Consider the following 11,496-nt stretch of genomic DNA (forward strand, 5'->3'; position numbering starts at 1 on the left):
AAATAACTGAATATTCAAAGTAAAGTTATTTTTGATTCAACTTACCTTTTGTCTCTGCGTTTTGCTCAGTATCACCGCCACCTCCCTTTACGTACCATGCAGTCTTCTGATTGTATTTCTCTGGTCCATTAGTGAGTGAGTAAATACCCGCTACAATTGTGGCGAGCCAGCCAGGAGGTGACGCTGTTGCTGAGTATTAGCAATTGTGATTTTGAACAATTAAATTTTCACCTTGTGACTCTTTAAAAAAAAAAAAAAATGGATATAGTTGGGGCAGAGGGCATTAAAGTTCCAAACTCTCTGATTGTTAGTGGCTTAACTAACAGCGAGTGTGATGAAGAATTAATTGACCTTCTGAAAAGATATGGTTCTTTTGCCAGAACGCTTCTCATTAGCGACAAAGAGTCAGAGTTTTACCAGAGCACAATAATTGAATATAACAGTGGTCAAGCTTTACAATCTCTTGAAGACCAGCTGCCTTATACTCACCGGCTCTCCAGTGATCCAAATATCACTTACCACGTGAGGGCATTGTCTAGCGTCTTTACACAGCAGTTGGGCAGTAGCGTCACTAAATCCTACCTGGAAGGATTGAAAGAGATTGCAAAATTGAGTGGAACCAATTTTGAAGCAGTTTTAAGCCAGATGCTATCTCAAATGAGTGCAGAACTTACACCAGTGTCCACTGATCTTGCAGCTGGAGATGGAAACCCAAATGAGCCACCATCCCCAGCACTCCCTGACGAGGGCGTTGGTGCAGCACCTGTTAAGCCAAGTCAGGTAGATGAACCCCAGTCACAGTATACGCCTATTAAATCGAATGGGCCACCCCTCTTTACCTCTCAACAGGTACTCAATCCACCTGAAGTCCAGAAACTCATAGTTGAACACGTTGTGAGGAGTGGTGAAGTGGCTGCCCAGGGGCCTGTACAATCCCGACTCCGAGTATTCTCCGGTAAATGTCCCAGACCTGGTAACGAGGTTGATTATGATACTTGGCGCTCCAGTGTGGAGCTTGTTCTAAAAGACCCTGGCTTATCTGATCTGCATGTGTCCAGGAAGATAGTGGACAGTCTCTTGCCACCTGCAGCTGATGTTATAAAACATCTAAACCCTGAAGCTCCCTCCTCAGCTTACCTTCAGTTGCTGGATTCTGCTTTTGGAATTGTCGAGGATGGGGATGAACTCCTTGCAAGATTTATGAATACCTTACAGGACGCCGGAGAGAAACCATCCGCTTACCTGTATAGATCGCAGACAGCCTTGAGGGTGACTATCAAAAGAGGTGGAATCACTCCTGAAGAGGCAGACAGGCACCTCCTCAAGCAGTTTTGTAGAGGCTGCTGGGATAATGATTTAATTACTGATCTGCAGCTTGAGCAAAAGCGCAACCATCCTCCTTCTTTTGCGCAGCTTCTGCTCATGTTACGTACGGAAGAAGACAAACATACAGCGAAGGTCACTCGTATGAAACAACATCTTGGGTCTTCTAAACAGAGAGCCCTGATACATTCCCAACGAACGTGGGTCTCTGCTGAAATGGAGCAAAGAGAAACTTCAAATGTGGCTACACTTACAACTGAAACACAAGAGCTCAAGAAGCAAATAGCTAAGCTCCAAAGTCAGTTAGCCAGTTTCACGGCCAAGCCAAAAACTCATAAGAACTTCTCAATGCAAGAAGCAGTAAATAAACAGGACAAAAAGAAGACAGGAACTGTTGGTGCTGCAAGTGTGACTCCACTTAGTAAGAAACCAACAGGCAGGCCGAGGCCATGGTACTGTTTTTCTTGTGGGGAGGATGGCCACGTTGCATCTTCTTGCACTTCCGAACCTAACCCTGCACTTGTCACTACCAAACGTAAACTTCTAAGAGAGAAGCAGCTTCAGTGGGACTCTCAGAACTCCACCCCCAACCCTGATTTAAACTAGAGCCAGCCCTTGTTGAGGGACAGATGGGGGCTGAATTGAAATCAAACCGTCCCGCTGTTAAATGTATCTCAAACAAATGTCAATCTTCTAGGAAGCGAAGCATTAACCTGCCAAAGGGTTTGGTGGGTGCTAGATGCATTGCAGAAATCAGCATAGCTGGTGAAAAGTGTCATTGTTTATTGGACACTGGGTCACAAGTTACAACCGTCCCCAAGTCCTTTTATGAGCAGCACCTCTCTGAATATCCCCTTAACTCTGTCAATGACATCTTGGAAGTAGAAGGTGCCAATGGCCTTTCTGTCCCATATGAAGGCTTTGTAGAAGTGGACATTACCTTTCCAGAGGAGTTTCTGGGTGTGAGTGTTGAAGTACCTACTGTAGCCCTAGTAGTTCCTGATGTGAACCCTCACAATCAGCCTTTGATTCTAATAGGCACAAATACCTTGGATGTTCTCTACGAGCAACATTTGAACATGAATTCCCCAATGTTTCAACCATCTTCATTTGGTTACAGAGTGGTTCTGAGGACACTCGAGACGAGACATAAACAAAACACAAGTGGCATTCTTGGTCATGTGCGGTTGAGGAGTAAAGTACCTGAGGTCATGGCTGCAGGTCAGACTGTAGTTGTGGAAGGTTCCCTTGCAGTGCCCTGTGGGGTTGATAAGTGTGTCATGGTAGAGCATCCATCTAATTCCTCTTTGCCTGGTGGGGTATTTGTCAAACGCTGCCTACTTACCTTTCCTAAAACCCAATCTTACCGCTTACCAGTGGTGCTTACGAATGAAACTGAACATGATATAGCAATCCCGCCAAGGTGCACAATAGCTGAGCTTCATGTGGTTGACTCTGTACTCCCTCCGCCAATCACCCCTTCACAAAATAAACACTTACCTGTGCAGGAGCTTGATTTCACTTTAAATTTTGGCAATTCACCACTACCACAAGAATGGAAGGACCGTATCACTAAAAAGCTCAGAGAAATGCCTGAAGTTTTCAGTCAGCATGACTTAGACTTCGGACACACCCAAAAGGTGAAACATCGCATAAACCTTAATGACGAGACTCCTTTTAAACAAAGAGCACGGCCAATCCACCCACAAGATGTTGAGGCTGTCCGCAAGCATTTGCGTGACCTTCTTGTGAGTGGAGTCATTCGAGAGTCTGAATCACCCTTTTCCTCACCCATAGTGGTGGTGAGAAAGAAGAACGGGGATGTGCGACTATGTATAGATTATAGAAAGTTAAACCTCCAGACGGTAAAAGACGCGTACGCCCTTCCCAATCTTGAGGAAACTTTTTCAGCTCTGACAGGTTCCAGATGGTTTTCCGTACTTGATTTGAAATCTGGATACTACCAGATAGAAGTTGAGGAGTCTGACAAGCCCAAAACTGCCTTTGTTTGCCCACTGGGGTTTTGGGAATTCAATCGTATGCCCCAAGGTGTCACCAACGCACCAAGTACTTTTCAAAGATTAATGGAGAAATGTATGGGGGACATTAATCTGAAAGAAGTACTGGTCTTTTTGGACGACCTAATAATATTCTCTGACACCCCAGAGGAGCATGAGAGACGACTACTCAATGTTCTACATCGCCTCAAAGAGTACGGGCTGAAACTTTCTCTGGAAAAATGTAAATTTTTCCAAACCTCTGTTCGTTATCTGGGACATATTGTGTCGGAGCATGGGGTAGAGACTGACCCGGAAAAGATCCAAGCCTTAAAAACCTGGCCGAGTCCCAAGAATCTTAAAGAACTGAGGTCATTTTTGGGCTTCTCAGGCTATTATCGCCGGTTTATTAAGGATTATTCGAGGATCGTGAAACCACTCAATGACCTCACCTCAGGGTATCCACCATTAAGGAAAAGTAGTAAAAGGAGTGATAAAAAGGGACCGTACTACAATCCTAAGGAGCCTTTTGGGGGTTGTTGGACATCCTTTTGTGAGGAAGCTTTCCAGTCCATCATTGAGAAGCTTACTAGTGCACCTATCCTTGGTTTTGCTGACCCCAAACTCCCCTACTTTCTTCATACAGATGCCAGCACCAAGGGGTTGGGAGCTGCACTGTATCAGGAGCAAGGTGGGCAGATGCGTGCAATTGCATTTGCGAGCAGAGGGCTGTCACACAGTGAGTCAAGGTATCCTGCTCACAAACTAGAATTTCTTGCCCTTAAATGGGCAGTAACTGAAAAGTTTAGTGATTACCTTTATGGCAGCCAATTCACTGTCATCACTGATAGCAATCCTCTCACTCATGTTCTTACCACCGCAAGATTAGATGCTACAAGTTATCGCTGGCTAGCAGCTCTGTCCACTTTTTCATTTAACCCTCTGGAGTCTGAGGCTGATTTTGGGCCCTGGAGAAGTTTTGACATGCCCTGACATTTGTGCTTTTATCAGTTGGTTATAAACATATTAATGACAAAAGTGTCATTACACTGTATTCAGCACAAACTAGGCTACCATAATATGTGAGGAACATGTATGTACATGTTTGTGTTTTTAAAGGAATAATGTTTATGCGTGGTTATTGAAAAAAAAAAAAAAAAAAGTAACTGAAACAATACCTAAAAATGCATACTAAATGTTTTTTCACAAGACTTTTGAGAATTGTATATTTTAGTGTAGAGTTTTTGCTTCAAAATGATGTGGAAATGATCCTCCCTACTCTGACACATAAAACATTGTATTGATTTTAAATTTCTAAGACACTTTTTGTTTAGGTAGGCCATATGCGAAGAGGTGTGACTCTTCATGAATAATGAAGTGATTTACACCTGGGGAGATTAAGACCCTGCCCCTAATGAGCCGCATAATGAGCCATTCAGTCAGGAATGTGACTGAGTCAACTAAGAAAATGCAAAGACAAGACATATCATTGTTTTTTTTCTTTTTTATTTAAAATAAAGTTAACAATATAATCCACATATAAACTAGGGTCAAAGGCACATTTTTTGTGTATACAGGCAAATAAAGGTAAGGTTTATAAAAAAAAGCCCACTTTTACACCCTATACATAACCTGCTTGATCACATATAGATAATCTTTGCAGCCCAATGGTCAGTGAGAGGTGGTGAACAGAGAATCTGAACAGTCACACATCTGTGTGCCATTTTTGAAAACAGTTCAACTGAAGACACAAGTAAATGTCACATGCCTGGCATTTCCAAGGTGTGTCTTGCCTTTTACCAAGCTGTACTTTGCAAAGCATGCAGTTCCGATGACCAGCGGTGGCATTATTCCTTGCATCTGATGTCAGCTCTGCTCCTGGAACCGGTACATGGTCACTTTTGGTCCGTTTTGGAGCTGCTTTCTGTGACGACACACCACAGAGCTCTGCAAATATATTATCATCAAATATGAATCTTATTAATATTATCATCAAATATTATCATCAAATATGATGATTTGCTACTTATGAAACATTTCTGAACAATTGTAAACAATAAATGTTTCTTGAGCTGCAAATCATCATATTAGAATGATTTCTGAAGGATCATGCGACACTGAAGACTGGAGTAATGATGCTGGACATCACAAGAATAAACGACTTTGTGAAATATATTCAAATAGAAAACAGTTATTTTAAATTGTAATAATATTTCACAATATTACTGTTTTTACTGTATTTTTAATTGAATAAATGCAGCCTTGGTGAGCAGACGAAACTTATTTTAAAAACATGAAAAATCTTACAGATTTCAATATAGGCCTACCATATAGTGGGTAAAAGTGTACTTACTCAACTGTGTTGCTGCGTGCCCTCCTAGTGGGAATTGCAGGTGAATGTGAGAGTGATGGATCCACATTCCTAAAAAAATGTAAAAAAACCCCTGTTATTATTAGCATATAAGATAATACTCTCATACCATTAGCTATGCATAACTGACAGGAAAGTAACAGGTATACAAGCATGCTGTATATGTCTGTCAATTGGCCATTACCGGACAAAGTGTGCGAATGTGTAAACGTTTACAGTCTGCTATATCAGTTAGCACATTTAGCAAATAGCAACATGTTCGCGCATTTCACAACCAAGCATATTTTAGCACATTCACGCCTATCATATACGGTACTTAGATACGCTATATATATATTTATAGATAGATGTAAATATAAGGCAAATATAGATGTACGCTTGTATATAAAAAAAAAACACGTCAAATAATTTGAGTATATCAACAGAAAAGCATTCTATTTATAAGCATTTTTATGAGATACATTTATATATATATATATATATATATATATATATATATATATATATATATATAGATAGATAGATAGATAGATAGATAGATAGAAGTAAATATAAGGCAAATATAGATGTACGCTTATATAAATAATTTAAGTAGGCCCTATATCAACAGAAAAGCATTCTATTTATAAGCGTTTTTATGAGATAAAGTTATATATATAGTTATATAGATAGATGTAAATATAAGGCAAATATATGTACGCTTATATAGAAAAAAACACGTCAAATAATTTAAGTAAAACTAAATCACTTACTCATCAGAAACTGTATCTTCAGCTGGATCAAGTCGCTCTTCAAAATGCAGACGTTCATCGTCAGAGTCGTGTTCTTCTTCCGAGGAAAGAGTGAACTTCCTCACTGTCCAGGACCATCTGAAGAGCCTGCTCACCTGTGTAGTGTGCCATCTTCCAAACGCGAAGGACAGCGAATGAATCTGATGAAACTTGATGCTTTTTAAGACGCTGTTAGGGGCGTTTACAGTTTGCATAAATCGCCTCAGCACATTATCTTATGAATAGAGCGCTCTGCGCGTGGGCGGGCACACATTAAAGATAATTAGGTCAGACAGGAGAAACAGTACCTCTCTTTACTTTTATACTGATTACATAAAGGGAGAATATTTGTTTTAGAATTTATTTGTTTTGTTTAAAAGTAGACACTTAAAGCTTTCCAAAGACATATCTCTCATGTCCATGTAGCATGTATAAGCCATCTATTTTAGTTACTTTTAGTGACGTTTTAGAACGATGTTTGCAGAGACGGAGACGGCAGGACAGCACACCCTGTATATTTTATTTATTTTTAAAAAGCACAAAGTTTTATTTTGATTGTGAGTGTACACAAAAAAAAGAAGACATTCTATAGTTTCAATTGATATATTACTTATGTCTCTATGACAAAAAATGACGGAGTATTTTAAGTCTGTTTTGCTGCAATGTGAAAAAAAAACTGCAAAACGCGCCGGCGCGTTTTTAGACCTCAGAGTGTTAAGCTGCAGTATAGGGCAGGCAAACTGAATGTGGATGCTGATGGTCTTTCAAGGCGACCTCAAGAGCCATTTCCGGAAAACCCTTTGTCTCAAAAAGAGCATGAAAGGATACAACAATTCGTACAGCATCAGCTTTCCAACGCAGAAGGTTCTGTCAGCACCACGGAGGTAGTTCGGGCCATCTGTGAGAAGCACCTCGTTCAGCAGTCAGCTGATGCCGGGCCAGGCATTGCTCTCATAAGCTCGCTTGCACTCCATTCCAATGCTGTACCCACCTGTTATGAACAAGAAGATAGTTCTGATTGGTTACCTGTTATACCTCACCTTTCAGACCTAGGTGACAAACAAAGGGCCGATCCAGTTCTTCAAGTGGTGATGTCACACTTGGAATCAGGAGAAAAACCTTCACCAGCAGTAAGGAAAGAACTTCCTGGTTTTTTTTTTTTCTTAAAAGAGTGGAATCGTCTTGAGTTAAAGGACGGAGTACTCTACAGAAGACGGAAAGACAATGATTCCATCACTTACCAGCTAGTGCTCCCTGAAGAGCTAAGATCCTCTGTGATGAGTAGTTTACATGACAGTATGGGTCACATGGGGATGGAGAGAACTCTGGACCTGGCCAGATCCCGATTTTACTGGCCAAAAATGGCAGCTGAAGTGGAACAAAAGGTCAGGACATGTGGTCGTTGTGTGCGAAGAAAGTCCTCACCTCAAAAAGCAGCACCGCTGGTCAACATCCAGGCCACCAGACCATTACAATTAGTCTGTATGGACTTTCTCTCGTTGGAACCAGACCGGAGCAACACGAGGGACATCTTAGTGATCACAGATTTTTTCACTAAGTATGCTATGGCAGTCCCTACACCAAATCAAAAGGCGAGAACAGTAGCAAAGTGTCTTTGGGAGAACTTTATTGTGCATTATGGGTTTCCTGAACGCCTACATAGTGACCAGGGCCCAGATTTTGAGTCGCGCACAATCAAAGAACTTTGTGACATATCAGGCATTAAGAAACTTCGAACAACACCCTACCATCCTAGGGGAAACCCTGTTGAACGCTTCAATAGGACTCTACTAGACATGCTTGGCACATTGGATGAGAAAGACAAAACTCATTGGAGAGATTTTGTCAAGCCATTAGTTCATGCATATAATTGCACAAAGCATGAAGTTACAGGGTACACCCCCTACGAATTGATGTTTGGGCGCCAGCCTCGGTTGCCTGTCGACCTTGCCTTTGGATTACCATACCAGGACCGTCCACAGATATCCCATTCTGAATATGTCAAACATCTGAAGTCTCACCTGGAAGAAAGCTATTTGCTTGCTTCCCGTAGAGCATTAAAGAGTGCGGAAAGGAACAAAATCAGGTTTGACAAACATGTGACAAATTCCTCCTTGGAAGTTAATGATCGTGTGCTGGTGAGAAACGTTCGGTTGCGTGGTAAGCACAAATTAGCAGACAAGTGGGAGCCCGAGGTGTACGTGGTAGTAAAGCGAGCAGGAGACTTACCTGTCTACACTGTTCGTCCTGAAACAAAGGATGGTCCTCTCCGTACGCTCCACAGAGACCTTTTGCTTCCTTGTGGATTCTTGCCATCACCAGAAATTTCAAGCCCTACCTTGACCAAGCCTACCTCCAAACCTAGGACACGCCAGAATCCTGGTATTCAGTCATCTGATGATGATAATCCATTCCCTGACTCGGAGGATGAAGATCTTAATGGGAGGTATGATGTTTTTCCAGTTGTGGAAACAGTACGGTTCTCAGCGGTCCATGACATCGGTAGGTCAGACGGAGCTGTGGATATTTCTTCTGATGCTGACTTAACTAACCAAGAACCTCCAGATGATGATACTGTGCAAAGACATCCAGTTGAACACCTACCTGTTGATCCTCCCAACAAATACTCACCTGTTGATCCTCCCAACGAATACTCACTTGTTGATCCTCCCGATGAACACTCACCTGTTGATCCTCCCGACGAATACTCACCTGTTGATGCTTCAGGAGTTTCTGAAACAAATAATGTACCTGAAAAAGACCAAACTGAAAAAGAAAAGGACCTACCTGTTCGAAGTGAAGATGAATTTGAAGCGACAAACGTTGCTAAAACTACTGTTTCTGTGGAAAAGGGAGAACAACAGCCAGGAAATGAGGGGAAACAGAATGCAAATATTCCACTCAGATGCTCTAGTAGGCAGAGAGAGGAACCTGAGAGACTTACCTACTTTCAGCTTGGAAACCCCCTGTCTTATGTTGTTCAATCTTTGTTCCAGGGGTTAAGTACTGCCCTTGTTAGCTCCCTCAATAGTGTTGAAAATACAGGCCCCCTTTCCAATTTACCTGATGCTTCACCAAATGTAGTGACTAATCAGCCACTCAGAGCATGCAAAGGGACTTGCATGATTTCAGGGGGGGAAAGTGTAACCCTTGTTAAATAATTGTTTATGATTAGTATTATTTATTATAAGATTGCTTAAATAGAATATGATTATTCATATGGCAGAAATTCTTTATAAATATACAAATATATGTAAATATTTATATCTGAATTAAGTTAAGGAATGAGCAATGGCCAATCGGAGCGTTGCATTGTCAGCCCCGCCCCTTTTCCTACGGATCGCGTTGCACAGTTCAGATGAGAGACGGGGAGCAACGGAGAAAGTTGATCAGACGTGTGTGTGTTAAATGGTGAAAAATACGATTCCTAATAATGTTTAAGGTTCACATAAACTGGACAAATTAGAGCTCAACCTCAAGATATTAGACGATTCAGCATGATTGTTGATTTTGACTCGTGGATTATATCAGACCGCATGGTGTATTGAGTGTTCACTGCCGTTCGCTGACGCCATTTTGTGCGTGCCTGTGAAAGAGAAAAGAGAGAAAGACGTGAATGGACAGGTATTTGAATATAATGTCACTTACAGTGATTTCATTCATGGAAGTATTTTATTTGTTTCCTGTGTTATGTATAATTGTTGATCATTATTGATATACAATATTGAATGCATATTCTGGTCTGTGATCAGGCCAGGTTTTTTTTTCTGTGTGAACAATTTCCAAGTTGGATTTCCCTAATCGATGGCGAGCCTCCCACTTCGACCCTGAAAGGATCACGAACCTAGAGGAAAGGACAATTTTTCCATTCCGTTGTTTTTCTTCAGACACGTAAGAGAAAACACATACCCAGAGACTGGTTCTTTGTATTTTTTTTTTATGGGACTGAAACATTTCAGTAGCACAATTGAGAAACTTTAAAACTGATCAATCTTTCAATTGATAAAAACTTTGAAACTAGACACTGATTTCAGTGTGGGTTATATGTGATATCACTGAGATTTGGTTTCATTTGTATTCACATTGATTGTGATTGTGATTACTGTAAATTAAAAGTAATTTAGAGGGTGCACCCAGGGTATATATATAGTTTATTGTATATTTTCTCTTTTTGTTTGTTGTTCTGTGAGTTGAAGAGAAAAAAAAAAAGAAATACTGAAAGGAAAAGAAATAACTGAATATTCAAAGTAAAGTTATTTTTGATTCAACTTACCTTTTGTCTCTGCGTTTTGCTCAGTATCACCGCCGCCTCCCTTTACGTACCATGCAGTCTTCTGATTGTATTTCTCTGGTCCATTAGTGAGTGAGTATATACCCGCTACATACAGCTCTTCCATGAATGGTATGGACCTCTTGTCTCACTGTGCGCAGAGCCAAGTTCTCGACTTCACCTTGAAGGCCTAGACGTTGAGCAGCTTCGTACAACAGGATAGTTCTCTCAGATCCGTCGTCTAGCACAGCGTAGGTTTCAAGGGACTTATCACCATTCTGAAGGATTACTCGGATCGACCTGCAAGTAGCAAGCAAGTGCTGCTTAAGTTAAGCCAAGTACAAGGTCTGAGAAGCAGGCTCTATTGGACTTGTACCTTTCTGAGACGACTTGATAATGCCTTTCCTCATTGCATCTGAACTAGAATTGACATCATGGAGGACATCAAGATGCCTTCTGTCACATCGCTTGCATTTTGCTTTTAACGTACATTTGGCTGACGAATGTCCTCGACCGCAGCGCCAACACCTATTGCCTGCTCGAATCCAACTTTCGATCTGCTCCTTAGAGAGAAGTTTGAAATTATAGCACTGATTCATGTAGTGATGAATCGTGTCACAGAATGGACAATACTTCTTAGGCTTCTCATGTAGCCTATCTGAATCTGTGGGTGTGGGCTTTGGATTCTCTACCGATACTACTTTCTGCTCTCCTCCATGTAGAATGGTAGTCAGCTTTCGGGGCACAAAGCCAGTTCGCTTGTCT

The 11,496-nt window shown here is 41.3% G+C and overlaps 1 protein-coding gene and 1 long non-coding RNA gene across 3 annotated transcripts; one reads left to right on the forward strand and one right to left on the reverse strand.

Moving 5' to 3' along the window:
- Positions 1 to 4,569: 4,569 nt before the first annotated feature.
- LOC137030600 (uncharacterized) lies at positions 4,570 to 7,708 on the reverse strand. The gene is made up of 3 exons (XR_010896434.1): positions 6,444 to 7,708; positions 5,674 to 5,742; positions 4,570 to 5,267 (listed from the first exon to the last, which is right to left on the reverse strand). It is a non-coding gene; the product is annotated as an uncharacterized lncRNA (long non-coding RNA).
- A 408-nt stretch (positions 7,709 to 8,116) lies between these two features.
- Positions 8,117 to 11,280, forward strand: LOC137030584 (uncharacterized). 2 transcript variants are annotated; one of them, XM_067400986.1, is made up of 3 exons: positions 8,117 to 10,085; positions 10,214 to 10,352; positions 10,759 to 11,280. In XM_067400986.1, the coding sequence occupies exon 1, from the start codon at positions 8,258 to 8,260 to the stop codon at positions 9,620 to 9,622; it is 1,365 nt and encodes a 454-aa protein (XP_067257087.1). In that variant the 5' UTR covers positions 8,117 to 8,257; the 3' UTR covers positions 9,623 to 10,085; positions 10,214 to 10,352; positions 10,759 to 11,280. The 2 variants fall into 2 exon arrangements, with proteins under 2 accessions (XP_067257087.1, XP_067257086.1); XM_067400985.1 differs by having other exon boundaries at positions 8,117 to 10,352.
- Positions 11,281 to 11,496: the final 216 nt, after the last annotated feature.

Source organism: Chanodichthys erythropterus, chromosome 11 (genome assembly GCF_024489055.1).
Source record: "Chanodichthys erythropterus isolate Z2021 chromosome 11, ASM2448905v1, whole genome shotgun sequence".
NCBI lineage: Eukaryota > Metazoa > Chordata > Actinopteri > Cypriniformes > Xenocyprididae > Chanodichthys > Chanodichthys erythropterus.

Excerpts from the sequence above, each read along its gene's own strand:
- LOC137030584 (XM_067400985.1), top strand. The coding sequence starts at position 8,258 with ATGCTTGGCACATTGGATGAGAAAGACAAAACTCATTGGAGAGATTTT.